The sequence below is a fragment of the Typopeltis vanoorti genome, chromosome 2 (genome assembly GCF_054136105.1).
Source record: "Typopeltis vanoorti isolate ZY-2024b chromosome 2, IOZ_Tvanoo_1.0, whole genome shotgun sequence".
Lineage (NCBI taxonomy): Eukaryota > Metazoa > Arthropoda > Arachnida > Uropygi > Thelyphonidae > Typopeltis > Typopeltis vanoorti.
In genome coordinates, this window is record NC_143550.1 from 32359033 (window position 1) to 32386484 (window position 27452).

At 37.3% G+C, this 27452-nt stretch overlaps 1 protein-coding gene across 1 annotated transcript in view; it reads right to left on the reverse strand.

Annotated features, from left to right (window-relative positions):
* Nucleotides 1-27452, reverse strand: part of LOC150108907 (muscle calcium channel subunit alpha-1-like) — a 1617925-nt gene that overhangs the window by 1200801 nt on the left and 389672 nt on the right. Inside the window, exons 7-8 of the mRNA XM_090414483.1 lie at nucleotides 26619-26633; nucleotides 6743-6918 (exon numbers count right to left, since the gene is read on the reverse strand). Of these exons, the coding sequence (XP_090270609.1) occupies nucleotides 6743-6918; nucleotides 26619-26633 (191 nt within the window). The remainder of the gene's footprint in view (nucleotides 1-6742; nucleotides 6919-26618; nucleotides 26634-27452) is intronic.

Below are 27452 nucleotides of genomic sequence, written 5' to 3' on the forward strand. Positions count from 1 at the left end.
AGTTTTGAAAGGATAAGGGGTTAAGAGAACATTAGGCAGCACTTCCAAATGGTGAAAGACAGGATGTGAACATGCTCAATGTTCTACAACACATATCCCTCAATTGATGTTATGTATGGAAGAATATTAATTTTCTTAATGAACGTGAATCCCAAATACTTTGTCTCTGTCATAACTGGGACTGTCCTGATCTTAATTCTGATAGCTTTCCTAATCCATAGTTTTGATGATGATAGTAAGCTCCATTTCTCCTCCACATTTGACAAACTTTTCTTTCCTTGCTTGCTTCAAGATCTTCAACTTGTGCTTTCACTGATCTCCATCTCTCAATGGTGGTTAGAACAATCTTCAGTGCCAAAACATAGTCCTATCATTTCTGAGATGAGGAGATTTGGGATGGAAATATGAGGTGGGCACTGCAACAATAATCCAGTAAGAAAGTGCCAGGAGGAGATGGAATACCTATTGAGCTGGTCAAAGCCCTTGGAGAAGAGGCAGCAGTTAAACTTTTAACAGCTCTATGTCAGCGAATTTGGATCATGGCCTACATGGCCTAGGGAATGGAAAAAATCAGTTTATATACCTTTATTGAAGAAAGGCGATGCAAGAGATGCAAAAATTACAGAACTATAGCACTGATTTCTCATGCAAGTAAAGTCTTACTTAAGATCATTCAGAAAAGACTGGAACCATTCATGAAGAGAGAAATGCCAGATGAACAGGCAGGATTTCAAAAAGGCAGAGGAGCAAGAGATCAAATCGCCAATGTGAGATGGATAATAGAAAGAGCACAGGAATATCAAAAGAGGGTCTACCTTTGTTTCCTTGACTATAGCAAATCTTTTGACTCTGTTGATCATGTAAAACTGTACAATGTGTTAAAAACAATGGGAGTACCAGAGCATTTCATTATCCTTCTAAGGAATCTTTATTATGAACAAGAAGCTACTGTCCAAACAGATCTTGGAGAAACTGAGTATTTCACAATAGGTAAAGGGGTGTGATAAGGATGTATTTTATCTCCATGCCTGTTTAACTTGTACAGTGAATGCATTTTAAGAATGGCAGGGCTGAAGGAGTCTTCAGTTGGAATTAAAATTGGAGAAGAAATATTAATAATTTGAGGTATGCAGATGATACCACCTTGCTAGCAGAATGCAAAGATTTGGAGGAACTTATTATGAAAGTTAAAGAAGAAAGTGCTAAATATGGTCTTAAACTTAACTTCAAAAAGATAAAAGTTATGGCAACATGTGAACTTAATGATTTTGAAGTAGATGGGGAGAAAATGGAAGTAGTTAACAATTTTTGATCCTAAGATCCTGAAGTGATAAAGATGGGTATTGTACTGAAGAGTTGGGAGAAGATTATTACTCAGAAGGAAAGCAATGAAAACTTTAAGCAAGATCTTTAAAGATAAAGGTATTAGCCTCACAACAAAAATCATAATCTTGAATGAAATGGTATTCCCTGTGGTACTGTATGGATGTGAAAGGTTGACCCTGAGAAAGAGTGCAAGAAGGAAGATAGATGCATTTGAATTATAGGTTTGGAGACGCTTACTAAGAATACCATGCACTGTAAAGCAAACTAATAAATCAGTGACAGACGGAAGAAAATCAGATTGCTTCCTCGAAGCTATGATCATCAAGCAAAAATTGTTAGACTTTGGACATATTATAAGAGCAAATGACAGTCTGGAGAAGATGATGATGCTTGCTAAAGTTGATAGAAGCAGGAGAAGCAGAAGACCAAGAATTAGATGGGTAGATAGAGTTAACCTCCTAACCGGCCAGGACGTATATACACGTCCAGATAAATCTGGATACGATTCTGTAACACCTATTGAATAACATGGATAAGAAGTGCAAGTTGGTCTCACTATTTCTTCCCCCTCGGCCAGAAGAGAGGTTAAAGAAGCAACTGGAATGCACCTGGAAATTCTGAAATAGATGGCCAGGGACAGATCTGAATGGAGAGTGTATGTTCATAGAATCACCAGGAGTCGAAAACGACTCGATGGAACATAACACAACTCTTTCTCTTCTGAATCCCATCTGCTCTTCTCCTATATGTTGCTTGTAAGTTGCTTTTATTCTGATATGTTTAATTCTTATAAATAATTTATAAATATAACTTAATAATATTAGTTGACACATTCCTAAATGCAATCTTTTTATGTATGGTAACTTGATATAAAGTCAACTTGAAACCTTATGGAACTTCACATTAATTACCTTACTGTAATGCACAGCACACTACCTATTTGGAGACATGTATAAGGACATGCATTATGGGAAGAATCAATACCAAGACCAGTTTGACCTTAATATAAAGGCATGGAGGATTCTCAAAAACTATGAGGGATCTAAAAGGATCTAAACCTGGATCACTACAGGATAATTAGCATCAAGAAACCTCATCACTGATGAAATGGCTCTAGCCAATAATTAGCAGGAAGTTACTCTACTCCTTAGGTATGTATTTTCTAAATGACCTTCAGTAAAGCTTAACAAAGGTGTGGGACCAAACACTCTAAAACTTATGAGTAATCTATAAATATCATTCTGTAACTATGTGAGTGATCTAAAATGATCATCCTAGGTTCATCACTCCAGGATACTCAGCACTGGTGATGTGAAACACTGGATCTACTGAACAGCAGACAAAAATCCACGACCTCCACTTTGGCCAGCAGTCAGGGAACCAAGTCTACTCTCATGGTAAGTACCCTCTAGAAGTCCTTGATTATAATCATGTCAAGGAAGTATCTTTTATAATACACAATGAAGACCTAACAAACCAGGATAATCATACACAACCATAACAACATTTATTCTCAGATTGCCTAGGGCAACAAATTACAATAATGTCACTCTTGACACACAAGTTTATATATAACAAGGTGACAAATGTCGTGAACAAGGGAGACACATATTCAGTGGCATACTTAGATTTTGCAAAAAGTTTCTGATACACTGCCACACAACAACAACATGTTAAATAAACTGAAACAAATGGGATTGGATAACAGGCTTCTGAGTAGGATCCGTGACTGGCTGTCAGATAGGTATCAGAAAGTTGTATATTGGGTGCAGTATCCCAAAGGAGGAAAGTGTGATGTGCAGGAGGGGTCAGTTTTGGGACCACTGCCGTTCAATTTGTATAGTAATGATATTGTGATGGGTTTAAGTAGTGATATGCAGCTGTTTGCAGATGATGCAAAATTGGTGAGAGTAATGCACAGTCAAGCAGATGTTGTGGCCTTACAGGTGGACTTGAATAGATTATATGAATGGACAGTTAAGTGGAACTGTCAGTTCAATGTTGCAAAGTGTAAGGTTTTGAAATTTGGTAAGCAACGATAGGATGCAAAATATACACTTGGTGAGGAAATTTTGAAGGCAGTATAGAAGATGGGAGATCTGGAAGTGGTGGGGGGAAAGGACCTGAAATTCAGAGGCAACATTGCACATGATGTGAAGTCATCACATCGGATAATGGCAAGGATGCAGTGGACCTTGGCTTGCAGAAATAAAGAAGATTTGATTCCATTGTATAAGGCCTTGATCAGTCTCATATGAATTAATGTGCACAGATTTGATTGCCGAGTTTTCATGGCAACGAGGAATGTTAGAAAGGGTCCAGAGAAGATTCACAAACGTGGTCAGTGATCTTTGGAATGTGGAGTATGAAGACAGATTGAAATAATGTAATTTGCAAAGACTTGTCAATATCAGAAGGAGGCAGGATATGATTGAGATATGTAAGTTGGTCAGAGGTTGGGAAAAGGAGGTAGAACAACACACTATCCCTAGAAATTATAAGAAGGATGTGAGCAAAGGAGTGAGGAGTAATTTCTTTGCATAGAGAGTTACTAGTGAGTGGAATGCATTGCCTGATTGTGTTGTGAATGAAGACACATTGAATCAGTTTAAGACATGGTTAGATGAGCTTTATTTGTGATAGAGTATATCTCTCACAATGAGTCTCTGATTACATGGAGGTTAGATGTTAATAAATAATGATAAATTAAAGTTTTTATCTTAAACAGTAGTTGAGTCCATAAACCATACATCTAACAAAGGCACAGGTCTTCCAAAAATTATGGGTGTTATAAAATGATCATTCTAAACCTCATCAAGTGATTGGAAAAGATCTAAGCTTATCAATTCTTGATCTAGATTATTCTAGGATATCCAGGACTGGTTCTGCCAAGCAACACTATCTCAAGTCGTGGCTCTACTTAGTGGCAGGCAAAAATCCACCACAGTGAGAAAGCTCAGCTTTAGCCAGTAAGAATCAACTCTATACCTGGAAAGCACCTTCTGGAAGATCTTGATGTTGATGGCAATGTATATTATCCCAAGCATGAGCAAACTTTTTCTTGCTGCTGTTGTTTGGATAAAATAAGGATAAAACTAAGAATTTCTTGTCAAAAATAATTCACTATCCTTTCTAGCAAAAAAACAAACAAACTAACAACTATCTTTGGTCAATTGGTAGAGCCTCTGCTACTAATGGCTCACACAAAAAGTTAAGCAAGTTTGAGCGTGGTTAATAGCTGGAAGGGGTTTGATTGCTCGATGCTGTTGGCACACTCTCTCTCAATGAATCTTTGGACTTCCTGGAGGTGTCACATAATAATAGTAATAATAATAATAATCTTCTGTTGTGAATAGTATGTAAACAAACAAACACCACACCTAAATCCACTACTTGAAAGAAGTCAACTGACACCATAGCATGAGAAACAAAAAGCCATGGCATCCACCTTAATAAGGTGTAGGACCTCCTTTCAATGTGATGACTGCAGCAATCCTACAGGGCATACTTTCCACAAACATATGATACTGATCAATGGAAATTTTTGACCATTCTTGCTGTAGGCATTTAAATGAAGTCCTGGACTATTGTGGAGCAGATGTCCCTTGACCTAACCCGATGCTCAGTTCATCCCACAGATATTCAAATAGGGTTGAGATCATGGCTCTGTGGAGGCTAGTCAAGTGTGGTGACATTCATGTCCAAAAAAACCAGGCATTCACCACACCCATCCATCTTCTCAGCAAAGGATGTAGCATGATTCATTGCATGATTCAGCCCCATGAACACACATAGATCTACAGTCATAAAACACATACTTAATCCCTCATTAGGAAGGCTCAACCCATCCTAAGGGATGGAGGAGGAAAGGGGAAACTCCATATGAAATAAATAAATGTACATGCTCTTTTCACCTCTGAAGACAACACTGCTGCATGTTGGTTCGGTAGTGTGATGTTCTTGAATATTGTGGTCCTACAATGGATGTCCTGTTGTGAGCCTCAGTTCTGAATGTGGTTCTGAATGGAATTTGTGCTGATTCATGTTCCAGTCAATGCCCAAAATTCTGCATTTAATGTGTTGGTCGATGAATGGTGGTTTTTACACATTATCCTTAGTATCATCTTATATTCATGTTCGGTGAGTGGTGGGTCATCCACTGCTGGTAGCACTTGCACTTGAATCCCTGCACTTCCATCTCAGTATGGTATCACTGATTGTTGTCCTAAGATAGCCCAATTTGTCAACAATTTGTCAAACAGATAGGCTTGCAACATGGCATCCTATCACAACGCCCCTTTCAAAGTCTTAGTTCCCTTCTTTCAGCCATTTCACCCAGACACAGTTGCATTGATTTGGGAGCTCATTACATGGCACAATGCAACTAACCTATGGGGTTGTCCATTTACTTCTTTCCAAGCATTGTGTGTGTATATATACAGGGTGTTCGGGATAAATTTGACATATTTATAATTAATTATATTTTTCCGTAAGTTACATGTATTAACACACACTTCTCTTCATTTAAAAGTTTGGACCCTTCTTCATTCATATACAAGATGTCAGAAAGGATGGATAGCTGGAACCCACCTGAATCATGGAAGAGAATAACTTGTATCATGATGATTCGTGCCCGCCATCAAAATAAGGATATTACGACTGCTGCCCAATGCTCCCTGAATACAGTAAAAACAATCAGGCATGAACTAGAGACTTGCAATGGTGACTACGAGGATGTAGCAAGAAGAAAGATCCCTAGCAGACGATCTGATTGCGTTCGTACAGCAGAATTCCTCGCAAATCTGCAGGAACAGGTGTTGAAGAACCCTGGCATTGGAATTCGGGCTTTGCTCGTGGAGTTGCTAACTGTAGTCAAGCCCTGGATAACAAGGGTAGCCAATGGTAGGCCGTATGTATGGCAGCAGGATTCGGCCCCTTGCCACACCTCTGGGAAAAGTCAAAAATGGTTGTCTGAAAATTTCTACGACTTCACCAGTCCAAATGTTTGGCCTCCAAACTCCCCAGACCTTAACCCCATGGATTATTTTGTATGGGGCGCAGTTGAAAAAGACACCAATCGCACTTCCAGTAATACAAAAGCCCAGTTAATGGATAAAATTAAAACAGTTTTTGCGGCCCTTCCCAGGGAGACTGTAGCATCAGCTTGTTCGAGGTTCCGAAGCAGAATTGAAGCTGTGATCGATGCTAATGGTGGTTATTTTGAGTAAATCTTGTTGATAGTATTGTAATTAACTCTGCCTGTAATGTTTTTTTGTCAATTCATTAAATTTAATAGATACAAAGAAGATTTTCTTTTTCCTTACGAAACTGTCAAATTTATCCCGAACACCCTGTATATATATTTCCCCCTCCCTATTAAATAAACATGGGAAATGATTAAAACAAAATTACTTACATTATACAATACATTTGTCCACCCTTCATTGGTAACACACTGGAACACTGTTAACATTGCTAATCCAAAGTTATCAAAATTTGTTATTCCAGTATTTGGGCCATCCCAATATCCTCTGCAAATTTCATTGTGAGAGATATTACAATGAAAACCCCCCTCGCCACATGGGTGAGGCTCTTCTAAGGCAATATCACCTACAAGAAACATCAGAAAACTACTCTTATAAATATTTAGTAATATTAATGACACATAAAAGTAAAATGCAAACAAAATAAGCAAAATAATATAAATAAATAAAATATGCGAGGATAATATGTTAAAACAAAAACAGTAATTTGTTTCAAAACAAATGCTCAAAACACAGTTCTATGCAAAGTGCATTAAACTGTTTCCTCATATCATCTCAATGTTTCTGAATGTCTGTGGGTCTGAATTATGTCTGAAATCCTTTGGCTTTCAAGGTTTATTACATATAACTCAATCAATTGCTTACACTGAAGCACTGTTGCTTACATTGAAATCATTAAGATATCAGGTTTGTTTAATAGTGCAGTCACAAAACCATTCCTATATTATGAGTAAGATTTTTGTATTCTAGGTAAGATATGGCCACATGAACAGTTCTTTAAATTATCCAGAATGATAGCAACAGGCCAGGAGGTATAATATTTATTTATTTCATTATTATTATTATTATTAGAGGTGAGAGCTAGAACAGAGTAACAGCAGTATTCTCTGTGATTGTTGTAAGCATGGGTTTTGTAAAGGGAAGTCGTGTTTTACATATTTGGTAATATATCACAAGGTGACAAATGTATTGTACAGAGGAGATGGATATATTGGTATACTTAGATTTTACAAAGGTTTTTCACAGATTGTCACACAACAAGTTGGTAACTAAACTGAAGCAGATGGAATTGGATGCCTGATTAGTGAGCTGGATAGGTGACTGAAAGGGGGGTGTATGGGGGTGCCGAGGAGAGATAGTACCTCTCCACTTGGATGGTCATACATAATTGTGGTTCAGCTAGATTGGTTCTCACTGGATACCCAACTCTCAATAATGGCTCCAAGAAGCTACTGTAAACTGGCAGTGGCCACATCCCAGTAAACTGTGTCGACCCACAAGCTAAACCAACTGAGGGTAGCCAGATATGGCGATCTCAAGCAGCAACTGCATTTAGTGAATCGGCCGCAAACAGTGTCTTTATTCCATGTTAGAAGCAGCTGAATTCAGATCAAGGAGTGGTGGTCGACACTTGAGGAAACTTAACCATTGAAACCGAATTAATTAAAACCTAAAGATGTATGCCAGCTCGACCATCGCTCAGTCAAACAAGGGTTGCCCCCACTATTAGGGAACCAAGATAGTGAAGGCGAAAAATATGTTATTGGAACAAAATATCACCTAGTAGACAAGAAAAACATAACAAGCATAGGAACATGGAATGTAAGAACCCTTCATCAGGAAGGAGCATTAGAAATACTACTGCATGAATTAGACAACTACAGATGGGAAGTGATTAGTCTCTGTGAAACCAGATGGACTGAAAAGGAAAATTTCACCATGAACAGTAAAAAATTTTAACTTCAGACAGGGAGGACAACAAACACCAAGAGGAAGTAGCACTTATATTAAAACCAAAGGCTCAAAACTCTCTATTGTCCTACAAAAATCCTATCTCGCCTAGAATAATTAAAACAGGATTTAAAACATTAATTGGATCACTATTATTCAGGTATACTCACCAACTTCAGCATCATCATCAGAAGAAGACATTGAGGAGTTCTATACAGATCTGCAAAAAGCAGTACAGCAGACATCAAGTATCTCCTAATTGTAATGGGGCACAAAAGTAGGCAAAGACTGGGATACCTGGCCAAGAGTAATTGGACAGTTTGGGTATGGAGAAAGCTGAAAGTGGCAAAAGACTGCTCAACTTCTCAAATAATAGACTAACAATAACCAACACTCTCTTTAAACAATAAAAACCCTACAGAAAATGGACATGGATATCACCAGACAGACAAACCAAGAATATGAGCAACTATATTATTGAAAACTGGCAGTCCACACGTTTATATTATTGAAAAACCGAAGATGGAAATCAAGTATCCTAAATTGCAGATCCTTTGCTGCAGACTATGGATTAGACCATAAGATCTAATCCACAGTCTGCAGTTTTTTTATTCTTAGGTTTGCATACTAGCAAACCTAAGAATAAAATTAAAATCTGAAAGGACTTTTAGAGTCAAAAGGAGACTGAATGTAAATAAACTACAAGACAATAATATTCTAAGAAAATATCAAGTAGAACTAGATAAAAACCTGAAGGAACTACCACAACAGAATATAAGCATTGAAGAACATTGGTGCAAATTAAAGGAAATAATATTAAAATCAGCAGAAAATACAATAGGTTACACAGAAAGAGAAAGTAAAAATGATTGGATCTTGAATGAGGTAAAAAGGTTAAGTGATCAAAGAAAAGCATGAAATTAAAACAGAACTATAACAGAAATGAATATAATAGATTAACCAGAGAAATTAGAAAACTAGTTAAAAGAGACAAGAATAGCTGGTTAAAAGAAAAATGCAAAATGGCAGAGAAGCTATCAAAAGAAAATAACCTTCATGGATTATATAAAGAAATAGATCAAATTAGTAAGACACAGACAACAAAAATGAAAATGATCAAAAACAAAGAGGGACAACTAATTGAAAGTAAAACAAAAAGAATGGCCAGATGGAAAGAATACTTTAGAGACTTATATAATAAAAACAGCTCTCAGGATGTTATTATTCCAGTCACTGAAATGGAAGAGGAAATAAATATCTTTATGAAAGAAACAATAGCACACAGCACAGATAAATTTAAAACTAGGAAAGCACCAGGTATTGATCAGATACATGCAGAATTTTTAAAAGCAGGAAAGGAACAACTTCTGGAACCATTAAAAACATTATTTGAAAGGATCTACAAAAATGAAGCAATACCTACTGATTGGATCAAATCAGTTATAACTCCTATATACAAAAAAGGAGATAAAACAGAATGCAATAATTACAGAGACATTAGCCTCCTCAGTATTCCAAGTAAGGTTTTTACAAAAGTACTCCAAAAACAAATTAAGCCATATATAGGACTAGCATTAGGAGAAGAAAAAGCAGGTTGCAGACCAGGACGAAGCACAATTGATCAATTATTCACCTTAATACATCTAATAGAAAAGATGCTAGAGTACAACCAAAGTTGCTATATAAATTTCATAGACTTTCATCAGGTCCATGGATTGATTGATTGACAGTTTCCCATAGTTCTCTTCTACGGATTGATTCAATCTGAAGAAGAGAACTATGGGAAACTATGAAAGAATTTAGAATTCTCAACAAAACTATAAGAATAATAAAGAATCTATACGAGAAATTTGAAAGTGCAGTATGAGTGGAGGACACCTTAACCAATTGGTTCCACACAGAGAGTGTAGTAAAATAGGGATGCAATCTATCACCAGACCTGTTCAATCTTACACTGGAAGAAGCAACCAGTAAGGCCTTAAACAAAGAAGACCCCAGAATCAAAATATATGGGAAAAATATAACAAACTTAAAATTTGCAGACAACATTGCATTGCTTGCAAGCACAGAAGATCTGCAACGAATTTCTGATAAAATAAAGGAAGAATGTATGAAATATGGATTAAACCTAAATATAGACAAAACAAGAATTATGCAAACAGGAAAAAGAAACACCAATCTGAAAATTGAAATTGATAGTAACAATCTAGAGCAGGTAGGAAACTTCACCCACCTTAGAGGGGTAATTGAGTACAATGGTGAAATTACAAAAGATATAAACAGACGAATTGGCCAAGCATCCAAAACTTTTGGATGACTAAATAAAATATGGAAGTCAAGAGACAACAAACAAGTAACAAAAGTAACAATCCATGAGACAATGGTCCTCCCAATGCTGGAATCTCAAAAAAGGTGAAGAGAAAAAATTATTAACTACTGAAATGGTTTGGCTAAGAAGATTACTTGAAGTATCTCTGCTTGATAGATTAAGAAATGAAGACATAAAGAAACGACTAAAACAAGAAATGACAATAATAGACAAAATATCCAAGAAAGAAGAATGCGATGGTTTAACCATGGGAACAGAAAGACTACCAACTAAAGCCCTGTATACAACGATGAAAGGTAAAAGATCCAAAATTGGTGCCCAGAATTAGTAAAATTACCAATTAGCAAAATTGGTAAAAGCACCTTTTATCAAAAATTGGTAAAAGGTGCCCAGAATTAGATGGATAGACAAAATAAAAGAGGACCTGAAAACCAAATCACAACAAGCGACACCAAACTGGACAGAATTGCTCAGACTCTCCAGAGACAGACAGAAGTAGAAAGAGTTCATTCGGCCTCATCATGATGATGGAAGAGAGAAGAAGAGGAAGAAGAAGATAGGTGACTGACTGTCAGGCATTAAAGCAGATCTGAGGCAATGATGGGATGATAAGTATATATTTGGTGGGGATATTTTGTAAGATGTTGAGTAGACAAGATAGCTGGGAAAATGGTGATGGACAAGGACCTGAAGTTCAGGGGTCACATTACACAAGTTGTGAAGTCATCACATCAGATTAAATTGGCAATGATGCAGAGAACCTTGATGTGCAGAAATGAAATTGCTGTGATTCCACTGTATAAGTTCTTTATCTGTGGACTGGTTGCCTAATGGTAGTGTGTCTGACTCCAAATCAGAAGGCTGCACTGCATGTTCGAATCATGTCTAGCTGAAGGAAATTGTTTGTTTTTGCCAGCCTGGTTGGTCGAGTGGTTAGCATATCTGCTCTCCAGCCAAAAGGCTGTGGGTTCGAATCCAGCCATGGGCATGGATATTTGTGCTTGTCTGTGAAAATACTAGTGATGGTAGACAGTAGATGGTGTTGGTGTAAATGAGGCGGTTGGTGAATGACGGGCAGATGAGGTTGAGTGGTTGAGACGGAGAGTTGTAGAGTAGGTGTCCTCCTTCGATGAGTCTTGGACCCCCTGGAGGTGTCAAATAATAAATATAATAATTACAATTATAATTATCAAGCCTTATATGGATTCTCAATTCAAAATACCAAGCAATTTTACCAAGATTACCAAGCAATGATGGGATGAGAAGTATATATTTGGTGGGATATTTTGTAAGATGTTGAGTAGACAAGATAGCTGGGAAAATAGTGATGGACAAGGACCTGAAGTTCAGGGGTCACATTACACAAGTTGTGAAGTCATCACATCAGATTAAATTGGCAATGATGCAGAGAACCTTAATGTACAGAAATGAAATTGTTATGATTCCACTGTATAAGTTCTTTATCTGTGGACTGGTTGCCTAATGGTAGCGTGTCTGACTCCAAATCAGAAGGCTGCATGTTCGAATCATATCTAGCTGAAGGAAATTGTTTGTTTTTGCCAGCCTGGTTGGTCGAGTGGTTAGCATATCTGCTCTCCAGCTAAACGGCTGTGGGTTCGGATCCAGCTGTGGGCATGGATATTTGTGCTTGTCTGTGAAAATACTAGTGATGGTAGACAGTAGATGGTGTTGGTGAATGACGGGCAGATGAGGTTGAGTGGTGGAGACGGAAAGTTGTAGAGTAAGTGCCCTCCTTCGATGAATCTTGGACTCCCTGGAGGTGTCAAATAATAATAATAATTATAAATATAATAATTATCAAGCCTTATATGGATTTTCAATTTACGATACCAAGCAATTTTATAAGCTATATTTTAATCCTTTTTTTCCCAAGTAAGAAAACAGACCAGTAAGTCAAGTTTGCACCTGCAAGTAGTGCAAGTCTGAGGCAACTCATAGTAAAGGTGGAGTAAGCTCCAATCACTTTCCTTAGTATTTTCCCCTAATGCAAAGCACATCCCCTTGCAGAGATGTATGATGCTATGCATTAAAGGCAAGAGCCACTACCTACACCGGTTTCGACCTTTATTGAGGTCTCGTCAGTGGGAGCCAGACCTAAAACTGCCAAGGTTGAGGTAATGCAGAGCTTATAAATTTTACCTAAACAAGTTGCCACAAGGTGCTTTGACCTTATTAAATAAAAATCTCAGGATGAGAGTAAGATGTAGGAAGTTTTTTACCTTGGGTATATAGTATATTCAATTTAAGATACCAAACAATTTTATAAGCTAGGTTTTAATCCTTTATCCCAAGTAAACAAACAGACCAGTAAGTCAAGTTTGCGCCTGCACGTACTGAAAGTCTGAAGCAACTCGTGGTAAAGGTGGAGTAAGATCCGATCACTTTCCTTAGTATTTTCCCCTAATGCAAAGCACATCCCCTTGCAGAGATGTATGATGCTATGCATTAAAGGCAAGGACTTCAACCTTGGCATTTTTAGGTCTGGCTCCCACTGACAAGACCTCAATAAAGGTCGAAACTGGTCTGGGTAGTGACCCTTGCAGGCACAAACTTGACTTACTGGTCTGTTTGCTTACTTGCGAAAAAGGATTAAAACCTTGCTTATAAAATTGCTTGGTATCTTGAATTGAATATACTATATACCCTAGGTAAAAAACTTCCTACATTTTACTCTCATCCTGAGATTTTTATTTAATAAGGCCAAAGCACCTTGTGGCAGCTTGTTTAGGTAAAATTTATAAGCTCTACATTACTTCAACCTTGGCATTTTTAGGTCTGGCTCCCCCACTGACGAGACCTCAATAAAGGTTGAAACCGATGTGGGTAGTGGCCTTTGCCTTTAATGCATAGCATCATACATCTCTGCAAGGGGATGTGCTTTGCATTAGGGGAAAATACTAAGGAAAGTGATCGGAGCTTACTCCACCTTTACCACGAGTTGCCTCAAGCTTGCGTTATGTGCAGCCGTATACCTGACTTACTGGTCTGTTTGCTTACTTGGGAAAAAGGATTAAAACCTAGCTTATAAAATTGCTTGGTATCTTGAATTGAATATACTATATACCCAAGGTAAAAAACTTCCTACATATGGATTCTGATCTGATTTCCCCTTTCAGTTTTCTGACAGTAGGTGACTTTGTAAGCATTGCCCACAAAGTATTCCTGTTGGGATTTTTACAGGGTAGTTCACCATTGCTTTCCCCAACCCCCCAATTTTATCCAGGCTCAGGACAGGCATATGGCTGGGACATATTCATACCAGTATTCCATGTGTGTTCACGGGTCCGGTTTGCCTGTTCTTGGGGGATGTAAAACCCAAGGTTCCGGTAGGAAAAAAACCCTACCTCCATATGAGACCGGCTAACTCACCTTTAGTCAAAAGAGACCACGTGAGGGAATCGAACAGAGGTCTTTCCAACCAAAGGGCTTCATCTATAAGAACTGAGATACGGAGGATTACTGTGCACATATTTGGTTACTAGTTTTCATGGTGATGAGGATATATTAGAAAGGGTCTAGATAAGATTGGCTAAAGTGGTAAATGTACAATAATAAAGACTCATATAAAAAATGGGGGGGAAATAAATAAATGGAGGATTGGTAGTAATAATAATATAATAATAATTAATTTTATTATTATTCAGGAGTTCCATGGAGTCATGAAAATCATTGCAGTAAGTAACCTCAAATTCTATCTTATTTCTCTTTAATCTAACTCACTGTTTTCACTCTCTCCACCCTCTCAGGTAATGCATTCCATGTTTCTACCATCTCCATTCACAAAAAGAAACTACTTACTCTTATTCATTACCTCTTTGTGCAACTTACAAGGATAGTCCCTTGTCCATTTCTCTTCCTCTTGCTTTACCGTGTGAAAAATTACTCCAGTGTGCATCCAGTAAATACTTCTCAGCAACTTAAATATCTCTCTCTCAATCAATATCACTTCTTCATCTTCTATCCATACCTCTGCAGATTATGACTTCAATACTGATAACCAACATTCCAAAGTACTGATATTATTTTTATTATCCACCTTTGTACTCTCAATTTCTTTCTCTCTCTCAAGTTTCTTCATTCTCCCCCTCAAAGGTTCGTGACAACAACAACTTTGAACAGAGTAATTCAGATGTTGTTGAATCAGGTCAAGGACTTATATAACAGAACCTTCACATTCATATGTCTGCTCGTCATCATCCTTCTCAGTATACTGCATAATTCCTCTGGATTATCTTCGCCTGCAATATGTACCCATAACTTTGAATTTCTATCTTCACTATCCCAGGATGTATTAATGATAATTATGTGGCATATCCATAGCTAAAAGTATACAGGCAGATGTATAACCATTTGTTTTAATAAGTAAAAGGCAGGAACTATTAAAACACTGGTTCATCGGGCCCACTCCATTTGTTCTTCAGATGATCTGTTACAAAAAGAACTGCAATATATTATTTCCTCCTTTTTATCTAATGGATATAAGAATTCCTTCATCAAAATAGCTTTGAGTAGTTTTAATATATCTTCCTCTTCAAATACAGAAGAAATAACCCGTATTCCTATCTTTTATGTGCAAGGCATTAGTGAACATATGGCAAAAGTTTTAAAACCACTGAGTATTTTTGTTGCCTTTTGACCTTTCAGAAAAATCTCCACCTTTCTCACTTCTCCAAAGGACAAGCTTCCACATCTTAGTTATCCAGGTGTCTACCAGATTCCTTGTTCTTGTGGATTATCTTATTTTGGACAAACAGGAAGATCTGCCTCTATTTGGCTAGAAGAACACCAGTCTTATATTCAATACCTTGAACCTGAACAGTCTGGACTTGCAGAACACGCCATCATCACTAGATATAGAGTTCATTGGACCAAGACAAGAGTCCTTCACAAAAGTCGGTTCCTCATAGAACGGTTTTATAAAAAAAAAACATGTGAAATTTTACTTCACTCTCCTAACTTAAATAGATCCAATGGTTTACGTCTATCTCCTATTTACTTTATAAATCAGCTAATCTTCCTTAATGTTTTATTGCGTATATATATATATATATACACAGATATTTGCATGCGTCCTCACATCACTATCCAGCGCAAAAGTTGGGTATTATATCAACTCTTGCGAATCATGCAAGATCTGTACTGTCAGATGAAAAAGAACTAAAAAAAGAACTACAACATCTTAAATGGACCTTTAAAAACAATGGCTACTCTTTAAAAAGTATTAACAACCAATTATCCCACCGTCAACGTAGCAACGTAGAGACACAGGACGACTCCAAAGGTCATATCGTCTTGCCATATATCAGCACACTATCCAAAAAGCTGAGTAGAATGCTAAAGAAGTTTAACATACAAACGTACTTCTCAACTCTGCCAAAAATAAGATCACGTTTCAACAACTATAAACAATCTCACAACCTTTTACAATTCCCAGGTGTATACAAGGTCACATGTGAGTGCGGAAAGAGTTACTATGGGCAAACGGAGAAATCTAGCCTACTACGTCTTGAGGAGCACCAGAGAGACATTGCTTATAAGAGAACCAGAGCAACTGCTCTGTCGGGCCATGTCCTGTTTTCAATAAACACGAACAACGAAAGCCGCCAACATGAGATAAATTGGACATCAACTTCAAACCTAAACATTTGACATGATGAAGTGGAACGCCGCATTGTGGAGTCAAAAGAAATCACCTTGGACCCGCTTCATACGAACAATAATCTCAGCTATAATTTGCCTGACTCTTTCAGCTCTACTATCAGATACTGGAGATCGCGTGGTTCCACACACGCACAAGTGTACAACAATAGAACTTTAACACAGACTACAGCTCAAGTTCATAATAACTGTAATTCACAGTCGAATATTATAACTTTATAATTGTATAGCTTTAGAGTGCCTCAATGTTATTTTCAGTGTCTTTTAATATCTTTCTATGTTCTTAACACCTGATGAAGTCGATCTCAATGAAACATGTTGCGTTTTCAAATAAATCTTTTTGTTATAATTCTCGGGTTTTAAGTCAGTTAATATTAAAAATGAACATATTCCAACCCTGAGTTAATAGTAGTAGTCATATATATATATATATGTGTGTGTGTGTGTAGAAAGTATTTTACCTTGGGTGTAATAAATGTTAAAGATACCAAGCTATTTTAAACCTGGTTTTACTCCATTTCCCAAGTAAGCAAACAGACAAATAAGTCAAGTTCGTCAAGTTTGAAAGCCAGGTTTAAAATAGCTTGGTATCTTTAACATACATATATATATATATTATGTTTTTTTTTTTGTTTTTTTTAATTAGGAAATTTATTGACCTTTTTAGTTATCTTACATTAGCAAATTAGGTGGCACCCTTTGGGAATTGTCAGTTATTATTCAATTAGCTTTATAAATGTACTGAAGATGCCTGTGATAGACAGGCAAAAATTATACTATTAAATATTTAACATGAGTTATTCCATTATTATATTTTCGAATTCAAATGTATAAACATATTGTTTATACATCTGCCTGTGAATTTTTTTTTCTGTATATAAATCCACATATTATTATTATTATTATTAACATTTGACCTCCATGGAGTCAGACTTATCATGAGAGGCAATATACACTATCACACACAAAGCTTATCCAACCATGCTTTAAACTGATTAAATATGTCTACATTCACAACATATTCAAGCAATACATTCCATTCATCAAGTTTTCAGGGATGGCCTCTTGTTCTCCCAGCCCCTCTCCCATGCCAACATGATAACCCCTGACTAACTTATATGTCTCAAACATATCCCTCCTCTCCTCCTATTTGCAAGACTTTGCAATTTACATTCTCTCAATATGTCCTCATACTCCACATTCCAAAGACCACTGGCCACCTTTGTGAATCTTCTTTCGACTCTTTTTAACACATCTTCATCACCATGAAAATATGGTGACCAGATCTCTCATCTCTTCTACCTCCTTTAAAGTTTCCCCACCAAGTGTATACTTTACATCCTATCACTGCTTACCAAAATTCAAAACCTTACACTTTGCAACATTGAACTGACAGTTCCACTTAACTGTCCATTAATAAAATCTATTCAAGTCCTCCTGTAAGGCCATAACATCTGCTTGACTCTGCATTGCTCTCACCAATTTTGCATCATCTGCAAACAGCTGCATATCCCTACTTAAAACCCATCCCAATATCATTAATATACAAATTGAATGACAGTGGTCCCAAAACTGACCCCTCCTCACACCACACCTTCCTCTTTTGGGATACTGCACCCCAATATAAAACTTTCTGATACCTATCTGACAGCCAGTCACTGATCCTACTCAGAAGGCTATTATCCAATCCCATTTGTTTCAATTGATTTAACATGTTGTTGTTGTTGTTAAAAACCTTTTTCCAAAATATAAGTATACCCACTGTATATGCATCTCCCTTGTTCTTAAAGAGCATAAATTAGTATATTGTAGAAATTTAAACACCAGATATATTTGATGAATCTGATAAGATATGCCTGAGCAGACTAGCAAAAGATAAAATAATGACTGCACTCATTAAAAAGAATAAGGGAAGTTTATTAAAATATGGTTAATTAAAATGGATGAACAATACTCACACATAGGCATGTCACCCTTCAATGAAAGGAGTGTGTGAGATAAGTATGACCTATGCAGAACTGAGTAAGAACAACTTCCTCTCTGGATGCAGTGAGTGCCATAGTATAATTTCAGGCTTAATCTAGTATCACTTGTTAAGTTCTTATTCTCTTCATTCCATGACATTTGTCACTGGGATATTAAACTTTGTCTTATAATCTGCCTATAATCTGCAGACCCCCCTGAATACTAACTGCTGCTCATATAGGGGTCTGGTATTTTAAGGGATATGCTAACCTACCTGGAGTCAAGATTCCCTTCATCACAATGTGGCATGGGATCAAACACAGGGAATGTCCAGGTAAAGTTTACAGATATGAAAAGATGTTGAATCCAATAGAGCAGGGGTTCTCAACCTTTTCCAGTAGCGTATCACTATATTTAATTCAAGATATTAGATGTACCAGTAAGGCAGTGGCTCACGTACCACCAGTGGTACGCGTACCATAGGTTGAGAATCCCTGCAATAGAGCATGAGGTGTGAGAAAAATATCAGACTTCTAAAAGCCTTAGAGAACTTAAGAAGTCAGTATAAATAATGCACCTTTGAGGGCATTAAATTTTTATATATTATTATTATTATTATTTTATGGTATCTCCATGCAGTCCAGAGAATCATTGTGGGAGACCAAAACAAACTATTATATACACAAAACCTACCATACCTCTTCTTAAGCTCATTCACCATCAGGAAACTCACAACACTAATTCTGGCAATCCATTCCGCTCAGTCACCACTCTTCTTCACCAAAAAAAAAAATCGAGTCTGCACACATCGTTATTAACCACATTCTTACACAACTTCCACAGGTGATCCATACTTCTCTGACTATTTGTCACATATTGAAAAATATCCTTCGTAAAAATTTTGTAAAACCTCTTTAATATGTTAAAAGTTCTTTTCCACCTATCCCACAAACCTTCAACTTATTATCATAAGGGAGCATTCCACAGACCTGTCTCCAGCTTAGTCACTAGTCTCTGAATCCTCTATACCACCTCCTGATCCCGAGGAAATCCAGGTGGCCAAATCTGTGCACAATAGCCACGATGGGGCCAAATCATAGCCTTATAAAGAGGAATAATTACTTCTCTTTTGTTTTTTGACATCCAAGTAATCCTTGGAGCTATTTTATCAACTTTTGCAATATGCCCTCACAACTTCAACTTTCTGTCTGCCATATGCCCAAGTCCCTAGTCCCATTAATTTCCTGTAATGCAGTACATCAAAGTGATGTGCAGTATGTAACTTTTCAATATTAAGTGCAATACCTTACATTGTACAACATAAATTGACAATCATTATCCTGTGCCCATAATGCTAATTTATTTAAATCATCCTGCAGGACATCTACATCACTTGTATCAACTATTGCTATCTCGAGTTTTGCATCAGCAGCAAGGAGCTGAACATCCCTCTTTAAAGCTTTACCTATATCACTGATATACAAATTAAAGAGCAGTGGCCCTAGTACAGAATTACAAGGTACTCCACTCGTCATCTCCTAGATTTCACTCCACCACACATTGAAAAAATATACCACTCTCTGGTGCCTGCCTGCCTGTCAGCCATCTACTTATCCATACTACTTTCATATCCAATCCATTTGCTCCAACTTTTTTTGCTAGTTTTCCACGTAGTATTATGTCGAATGCCTTTGCAAAATCCAGTAGTATCATGGTGTACCCATTTTCTTTATCCAATTCTGCTGTTACTTTATTATAAAATGTGACTAAATTACTAAGACAGGACCTACCCTTTACAAAGCCATGCTACCCACTATAGAAAGTATCACATTCCTATCCACCACTTTTGGATTTTTACCTTTAACCAAATCTTCCAATACTTTAACAACCACTTTTGATATATTAATTGGTCTGGTGTTTCCTACTTCTGTCTTGAGCCACCCTTATGTAATGGAACTATCTTACCCTCTTTCCACTTCCCTAGAACTCTTCCAGACCTGAGACTTAGACTGAACAACTTCATCAGAAGCAATGCCAATTTTCTTGCATATTCATGTAGGACATGGGATAACCTGGAGTCCTGTCCCACTGTAGTGTTCACTTTTAAAATCAAAAGTCTGTTAAATCACGAATCTTAGGAATAGTATTTAAAATAAAACACTTTCAGTGGTATTAATATATTTTAATGAGAACATTTTTATGTAAATACCATTTTACTGAGGATTGGGCTTGAAAAAAAGCATCAAGTTTCAGTTGCTTTCCACTTTTATACTGTTTCTTAATAATTAACGATTGAAATTGCTGAAAATGGTCATAATAAGCAATCACCTCTGGATCTGAAGATACACCTATGAATGAGATGATGTCGTCCATGTGTTCTCTAACCACCAATAATTTTGGACCAGCTGGAATCGCTTCTTCTTCTTCTTCCTCACTGTCAACCTCCTGATCGCCCCATAGAACATCTTCAGCAATCTCTTCCTTGCTGAGAATTTGGTAGCCTGCATCACCCACGTCAATGTCTAGCCATTGTTCAATGTCATTCTCACTGACATTATCACCAGCTCGCATCAAAGTTTCATGGAAATCAGAGGTTTTAAAATCTCTGAAATCGTATTCTGGTTAACTCCTCTTCAGTAACTTGGTCCAGCCATTAGCTAATGTTGTAGTCTTTATCTCCTTCCAAGCAGCAGCAAAATTAAAGGTAGACTTTATGTTGTATGCACTCAAATTTTGAAGAGTCCTAGCTCCTCTTGTATCTTCTTTGGGATTGTTTTCTTTGAACGAAAACAATCCGAAACAGTCATTGTTTCGAATTGTTTTCATTTGACTGTTTCGGACACAACAATGTCCGAAACAATGACTCCCTGGTCTATAGGCTGTATTATAGAAGTGGTGTTTGGAAGAAGGAAGATACATTTTATTCTTCCATTCCTACTAACCAAATTCTCACCATTAGGATGGGCTGATGCATTAACAAGAAGTAAAACAGCTTTTACATCTTCAGGAGAGATTTTCAGTACTTCTTGGTAGTTCTGCACTTCAGGTATGAAGTAATTGAAAAACCAGCCAGAAAAAATGTCCCTTACAAACCAGGCATTTCTTGAGCTGGAACAGATGACAGGCAATTGGTTCATAACATTCTTCAGAGTGTGAAGCTTTTGTGCTCTTCCAACTACCATCGGCTTAAGGAGATGCATGCCATCAGCATTAGCACAAAGTAGGGCTGAAATGCACTCCTTGTTTAATTTGAGGCCAGGCGTGCTAATCTCATGTTTGTTTGCAAGGGTATTTTTGGGAACAGTGTGATAGAACAGGCCAGTCTCATCTGCATGGTAAACTTGAGACAAAATAAGACCCTCAGATTCAATGAGTTCATTGATATATTTTCTGAAGGGCTCAACTTGTTCAATATTGGCGCTCAGTGCTTCACCACACGTTTGCCTGTTCGTAATGCCATGCCATTTACAAAAGTGCCAAAGCCATCCATCACTCACCTGGAACTGTATGCCCATATGTTGTGCCAGTTTTTCAGCAGCCGACCTTAGTTCAACACCACAAACAACAACGTCACTAGTGGACGTTGTTGTTTGTGGCTGTTGAACGAACCACTTGTAAACTCTTCTAAATTCTTGGCCAACTTCACATGTTTCTTATTTGCCACAGTGAAACCACTTTTGGAGCTCTTAATGCTATATTTTAGCAAAAACTGAGTAAGTTTGTCTTTATTTTTGTGTATGCCCGAAACTGTTTGCTTTTTCACTCCGCAAAGTTCACAAACATGAGCAACAGACAAACCACTTTCCAACATACTTATTAACTCAAGTTTCTGTGCTATCGTCAATTTTACTTGTTTTCTTTTAACCCCAGACATATTAACTGATATTAATAATGATTAATAATGGTTTAACGTAAAATTACTCCAGCAACAGCCTAAACACGTCTTTTGAACTAGCACTGCTATTGATGCTATGTTACCAATACTACTGAACCAGTGCACGCACATGAACTATTATGAGTACAAGACATTACAGTATTAAAGTATAATACAAGACATTGTAGCATGCTGTGCTTGCAGCGTTCATACTTCCACCATTTGAAAATGTAGCAGGTAAGAGATGGGAGAGTACATGTTTCCATGAAATGTAGATAATCGGAGGAGATGGGTAATCTCAATATCAGTATCTCAGGGATCAGTGGGAGTAATGGTGCATGCTTGCCAGGAGAGAGTCACAAGTAGCATGCCAAGAGAAGGAAGGCAAACATCAGAAGGCAAAAGACTTGATATGAAGTAGTATTAGTACAGATATGGAAGAGCAGATGGGTGGTGTCAACTGAGTCAGTGAATCTCAAGGGAGAGATACAAAGATATTTGGTCGGCTGGTTTATGGTTTATTGGTGCAAGAACAACAAAGGTCATACTGCACCATAACAAAGGTTACATCAGTACACAAAGTCAAAGTTAAAGCAATACATAAGTAGTGAAAGATACATATTATTTACTAATTTATGAACAAAAATTAAGTTAAGCAATGCTGTCTCTATATATAAACAAAATTACAGTATTTGTACAAATTCATTCTTCCTAGAAGGTTAAAAACATCATGCAGTCTGTGTGTCTGATAACATCTGCTTGAGTGTATATGACATAGCCAGATAGGTAAAAATTTCATCCAGCTCTCATGTAGAGTGCTGCCACTCTACCAGAATATGAAAAATAGTAAGATGTGTATTGCATTTTTCACACACAGGCGGGTCACCAGTCCTCAGTAAATAATAATTGTGTAAGATGATTTTAATCTATGTACAGCCTAGTAAGAACAACTTCCTCTCTTATCTTTCTACATTGACTAGAATGCAAATGCTTAATTTCAGGCTTAACGTCCTATAATTTGTTTTGTCAATACTTCCTGCCATGATGACTGCTATTGAGCTAGCTTTGATCTGTAGTCTGTATATGGTACTGTCAAACAGTAAGTGGAAAAAGTATGAGCTGATCTAGTAGCCACATCTGCAGTCTGATTTCCCTTAATTCTAATGTGGCTGGGAATCCAGCACAATTGAACATCAAAATTAAGGGTCTTCATTTTGTACAACAGGTGTAGCACCTCATACAGCACTGCATGTGGATTATACATATGAGAGGAGATAACTTGTAAAGAGCTCAACGAGTCTGCATAAATTATACACTTTTAGTAGGTAGCAGTTTTCTTTTATATGCACAAGTGCAAGCTGAATGGCATGCAACTCTGCTGTATAATTACTACAATCAAGTGGGATCAGGTTGGAGTTAGTAATGTCAGAGCAGCACAGCCAACACAGGTGTCAGTTCTTGAACCATCAGTACAGATGGGCAAGAAATCAGAGTGGCCTGCTCTATATGCATTAAACAATTGCAGGTAGACAGATGATGGAGTATGAGACTTCTGTAGGTGACAAAGTGAGAGGTTGTTTCAGGATGTAGTGTGAACCTGTCATGGAGGAATGCTGTTATGTTTGGTGTAGGCGATGTTGTCAACATTAATATCAACAACTTGTATAGTCTCTTTAACATGCATACCAAAAGGAAGTATGGCAGTCTGATGTGTGTATGTGATATTGAATTTCCTAATGCAGAGAAAAGAGACTAGTCCTTTTAGGATCTGGAAGAGACTTTACCTTTAGGGCATAATTAAGAGATAACTGTTTCCACCTAAGTGACAGAACTGGCTCTGTCACCTAAGTGACAGAGCCAGTTCATTCGCTTCAACATAAAGACTTTGAGTGGGTGATATGCAAAAGGCATCAGCAGCTATCCATATATCCTGATGATGGATGGGATCCAACCATTGCAGGATTTTCTGTCTTGCAGAACTGTCTTGAGTCCCATAATCCAGCTTTGAACGTACAGTATAAGCATATGATAAAGACAAAGCAATGAAGATCAATCTACACCCCATTCAGTAGAGGACAGAGTGTGAAGTAGATTCAATGCTCTCTTTCACTTTTCTCTTAGTTGACAAATGTGTACAGGAAATGTAAGTTTTCTGTCAAAGATGAGTCCCAAGAACTTGGCTTCTGTTGTTATTGGAATAACAGTTCATCCCATTCTTAATTCAGGATCTGGGTAAAGAGTGCATTTTCAACAGAAGTGTGCACAGACACTCTATTTCTGAACCTATTACTAACAGACCATAGAGAAACATGATCAATCTTGCTGAAGTTGTCTTTCAATTATTCTCATGTTACGAGAGTGACAGTAAATTGTGACGTCACCAACATATATTGCATTGTCTACAGTGGGAGGAAGCTGTTCAGTAACTGAGTTCACTTTAATAGTGAAGAGGTCACACTTCAAACAGAGCCCTGAGGACCCTCCTCTTTTTGATGATATGGCCTAGACAGTGTACTTCCCATTTTAATTTGGAAAGTTCACTCAAACAGAAAGTTTTTTAATAAATACAGGAAGGAGTCCTCTGATAACTAGGTATAGAGGTCTTTCAATATGCCATATCTCCATGGTGTCATAAGCTTTTTCCATGGCAAAAAAAAAAAAACTGATACCAGATGTTCTTGCTTCAGGAAGTGGAACGTATGAAAAATGAATTGACTCGTATGTGAGGAAAGAAAATAGAAGACCCGAAAGGATTACTGATGTGAGATGAACAAGAAGCAGGAGAGATAGTTATTAGTACAAGAGAAGGAGAGATAGTTATTAGTAAAAGAGAAGGAGACAGAATGAATGAAACAGCAAAAGGGAGGGAATGAAAAAAAAGTTGAGGAGCAATGGAAAGAAAGATTAGAGAAGGAAGGCAAATGATAAATGGGAGAGCAGAGAGAGAGAGAGAGAGAGACTGAGTGTTAGAGAAGAGAGAGATAGATAGTGAAAGATGCAGGTGAGCAAGGAATGGATGGATCTGTAAAAGGAGTGATGTATGGAGATTCAATGCTTTGTGGTGTGTGCAGAATAGACTATCAGAGGGATGCTTGCCTGGAGGAATGATAGAAAGTGTGTGAGGTGAGAATGTGGATGACATAATAGTCATGGTTAGTGCAAATGACCTGAAAGATAGTGAAAATCTGTAATGATAGTGTAATGGGGGAAAGATATTTGAGTTTATTGTTAAGAACTGTACAGCAGAGGATTGTTTATTTTTTTTTATTTTACATTGAAGGCCAGGAAAGTGACTAGTATAGTAAGGAAGGAAAAAAAAGGAATATCAGAAGGAATTAGCACTATAATCCAAGGAAAATCCTAAAGATTTATTTTGTTATGTGGCCGGTAGACAATAAATTAATTGTGGACAAATGACCCTTCTTCTCCTTCTTAGCCTTTCTTCATCCACTGCAGGATATAGGCCTCACCCAAATTATTATTATTTATCATCTCCAGGGAGTCCAAAGACTCATTGAGGGAGGGCATCTACTCTACAACTCTGATTCCACAACTCACAATCCACCATCTGACTGCAACTACACCAACACCATCTACCACAGACCAGTACCACTAGTATTTCCACAGACAATCACCAAGATCCATGCTCACAGTGGGATACGAACCTACAGCCTCTTGACTGGAGAGCAGGCAAGCTAACCACTCAACCAGCCAGGCTGGCCAAGGAGGGAGGGCATCTCTTCCATTTCTTCCGTTTTTTTTTGCTTTTGTCTCTGACCACCATTTCACTCCTCTCCATGACTAGATATCATCTCTCCATCTTTTTTCTTTCTCTGCCCTCTTCCTTTTCCCCTCTCTTGGTTGCCATTACGTTATCAATCTTTTCCACCTTTTGTCTCTCATTCTCCCTACATGTAGACCAGCCCATTTCCATTTTGAAATTTTTACCACTTCTATTACATCTCTTACTCCTGTTTGTTTTCTTATTTCCTCATTTTTAATTTTATCCTTTTTATTAATTTTCAGCATTTTCTTTCCAGTTTTCTCTGTCCTATCCTCAGATCTTGACATTGCTTATCTATTAGGCTCCATGTCTTGCTACTGTATGTAAACACTGGTGTCACACAACAGTTGAATATTTTCCTTTTTAAACACAATGGTAGTTCTCCTATTATATGATCTTTCAGTATAATGACCCTATTATATTATTAATGTTTATATTATTACATTCTCCATGGAGTTGGAAGACTCATTGTGTGAGGTTCATTCAACTGAACATATTTATCATACTTAATATTAAAATCCCTAACACTCCTTGTATTAACAACATATTCCAGTAATGCATTCCATTTACTCACAATTTGCCATGTAAAAAATCTACATTTACTCCTCACACTCTTTTTCACCACTTCTAGAGATGGCCTCAGGTTATTCCCATCTTGCCATCTACTCTTTTTATAATCCCCTATGGATTAATCTCATAAAATCCCTTCACTAACTTAAACATCTCTATCATATCACCTCTTTTCCTCATATCCACCAAACTCTGCAATCCACATTTCTTCAACCTCACTCCATGGCCAGCATTCCAGAGTACTGATATTGTCTTAGTCACTCTTCTCTGGATGTTCTCCAATGTTTTCACATCAATATGAAAACCAGGTGGCCAAATCTAAGCACAACAGTCCAACCAGTGCTTTATACAGTGGTACCACCTCCATATCCCTATATGTTAGTGTACTTCTTATCATTGTGACACTATGACGTGCAATTGTTGCAACACTTGCAATATGCCCTTTAAACTTCAGTCAACTATGAACTGTCACTCCCAATCTCGAATCTCGTCCATTTCCTGCAGTACAGTGATATTAATATAGTACACAGCTTTATATTCCTGCACTCCAAAATACAACACATTGCAATTAATATTAAATAATTAATATTAAAACTATGACCATACTTGTTTGTCCAAATCAAAAGTCTATTTAAATCTTCCTGAAGGGATTTAATACCAGCAATGCTACTTATAATTCTTCCCAACTTTGCATCATCATCATGAAAGAACTGAAGATTCCCAGTCAGTCCACATGATATATCATTTACAAACAAGTTAAACAGCAGGAGCACATGAAAAGAACCCTTCGCTCTGGTTACTCTCCTTTTTTGAAATGCTGCTCTAACATACACAACTTGCTGATATCATTCAGAGGGCTAATCGAAACCCCACCTAACCAATATGCTATCTATTCCCATCCTCTACTGTTTGTACCACTACAACTTGTAC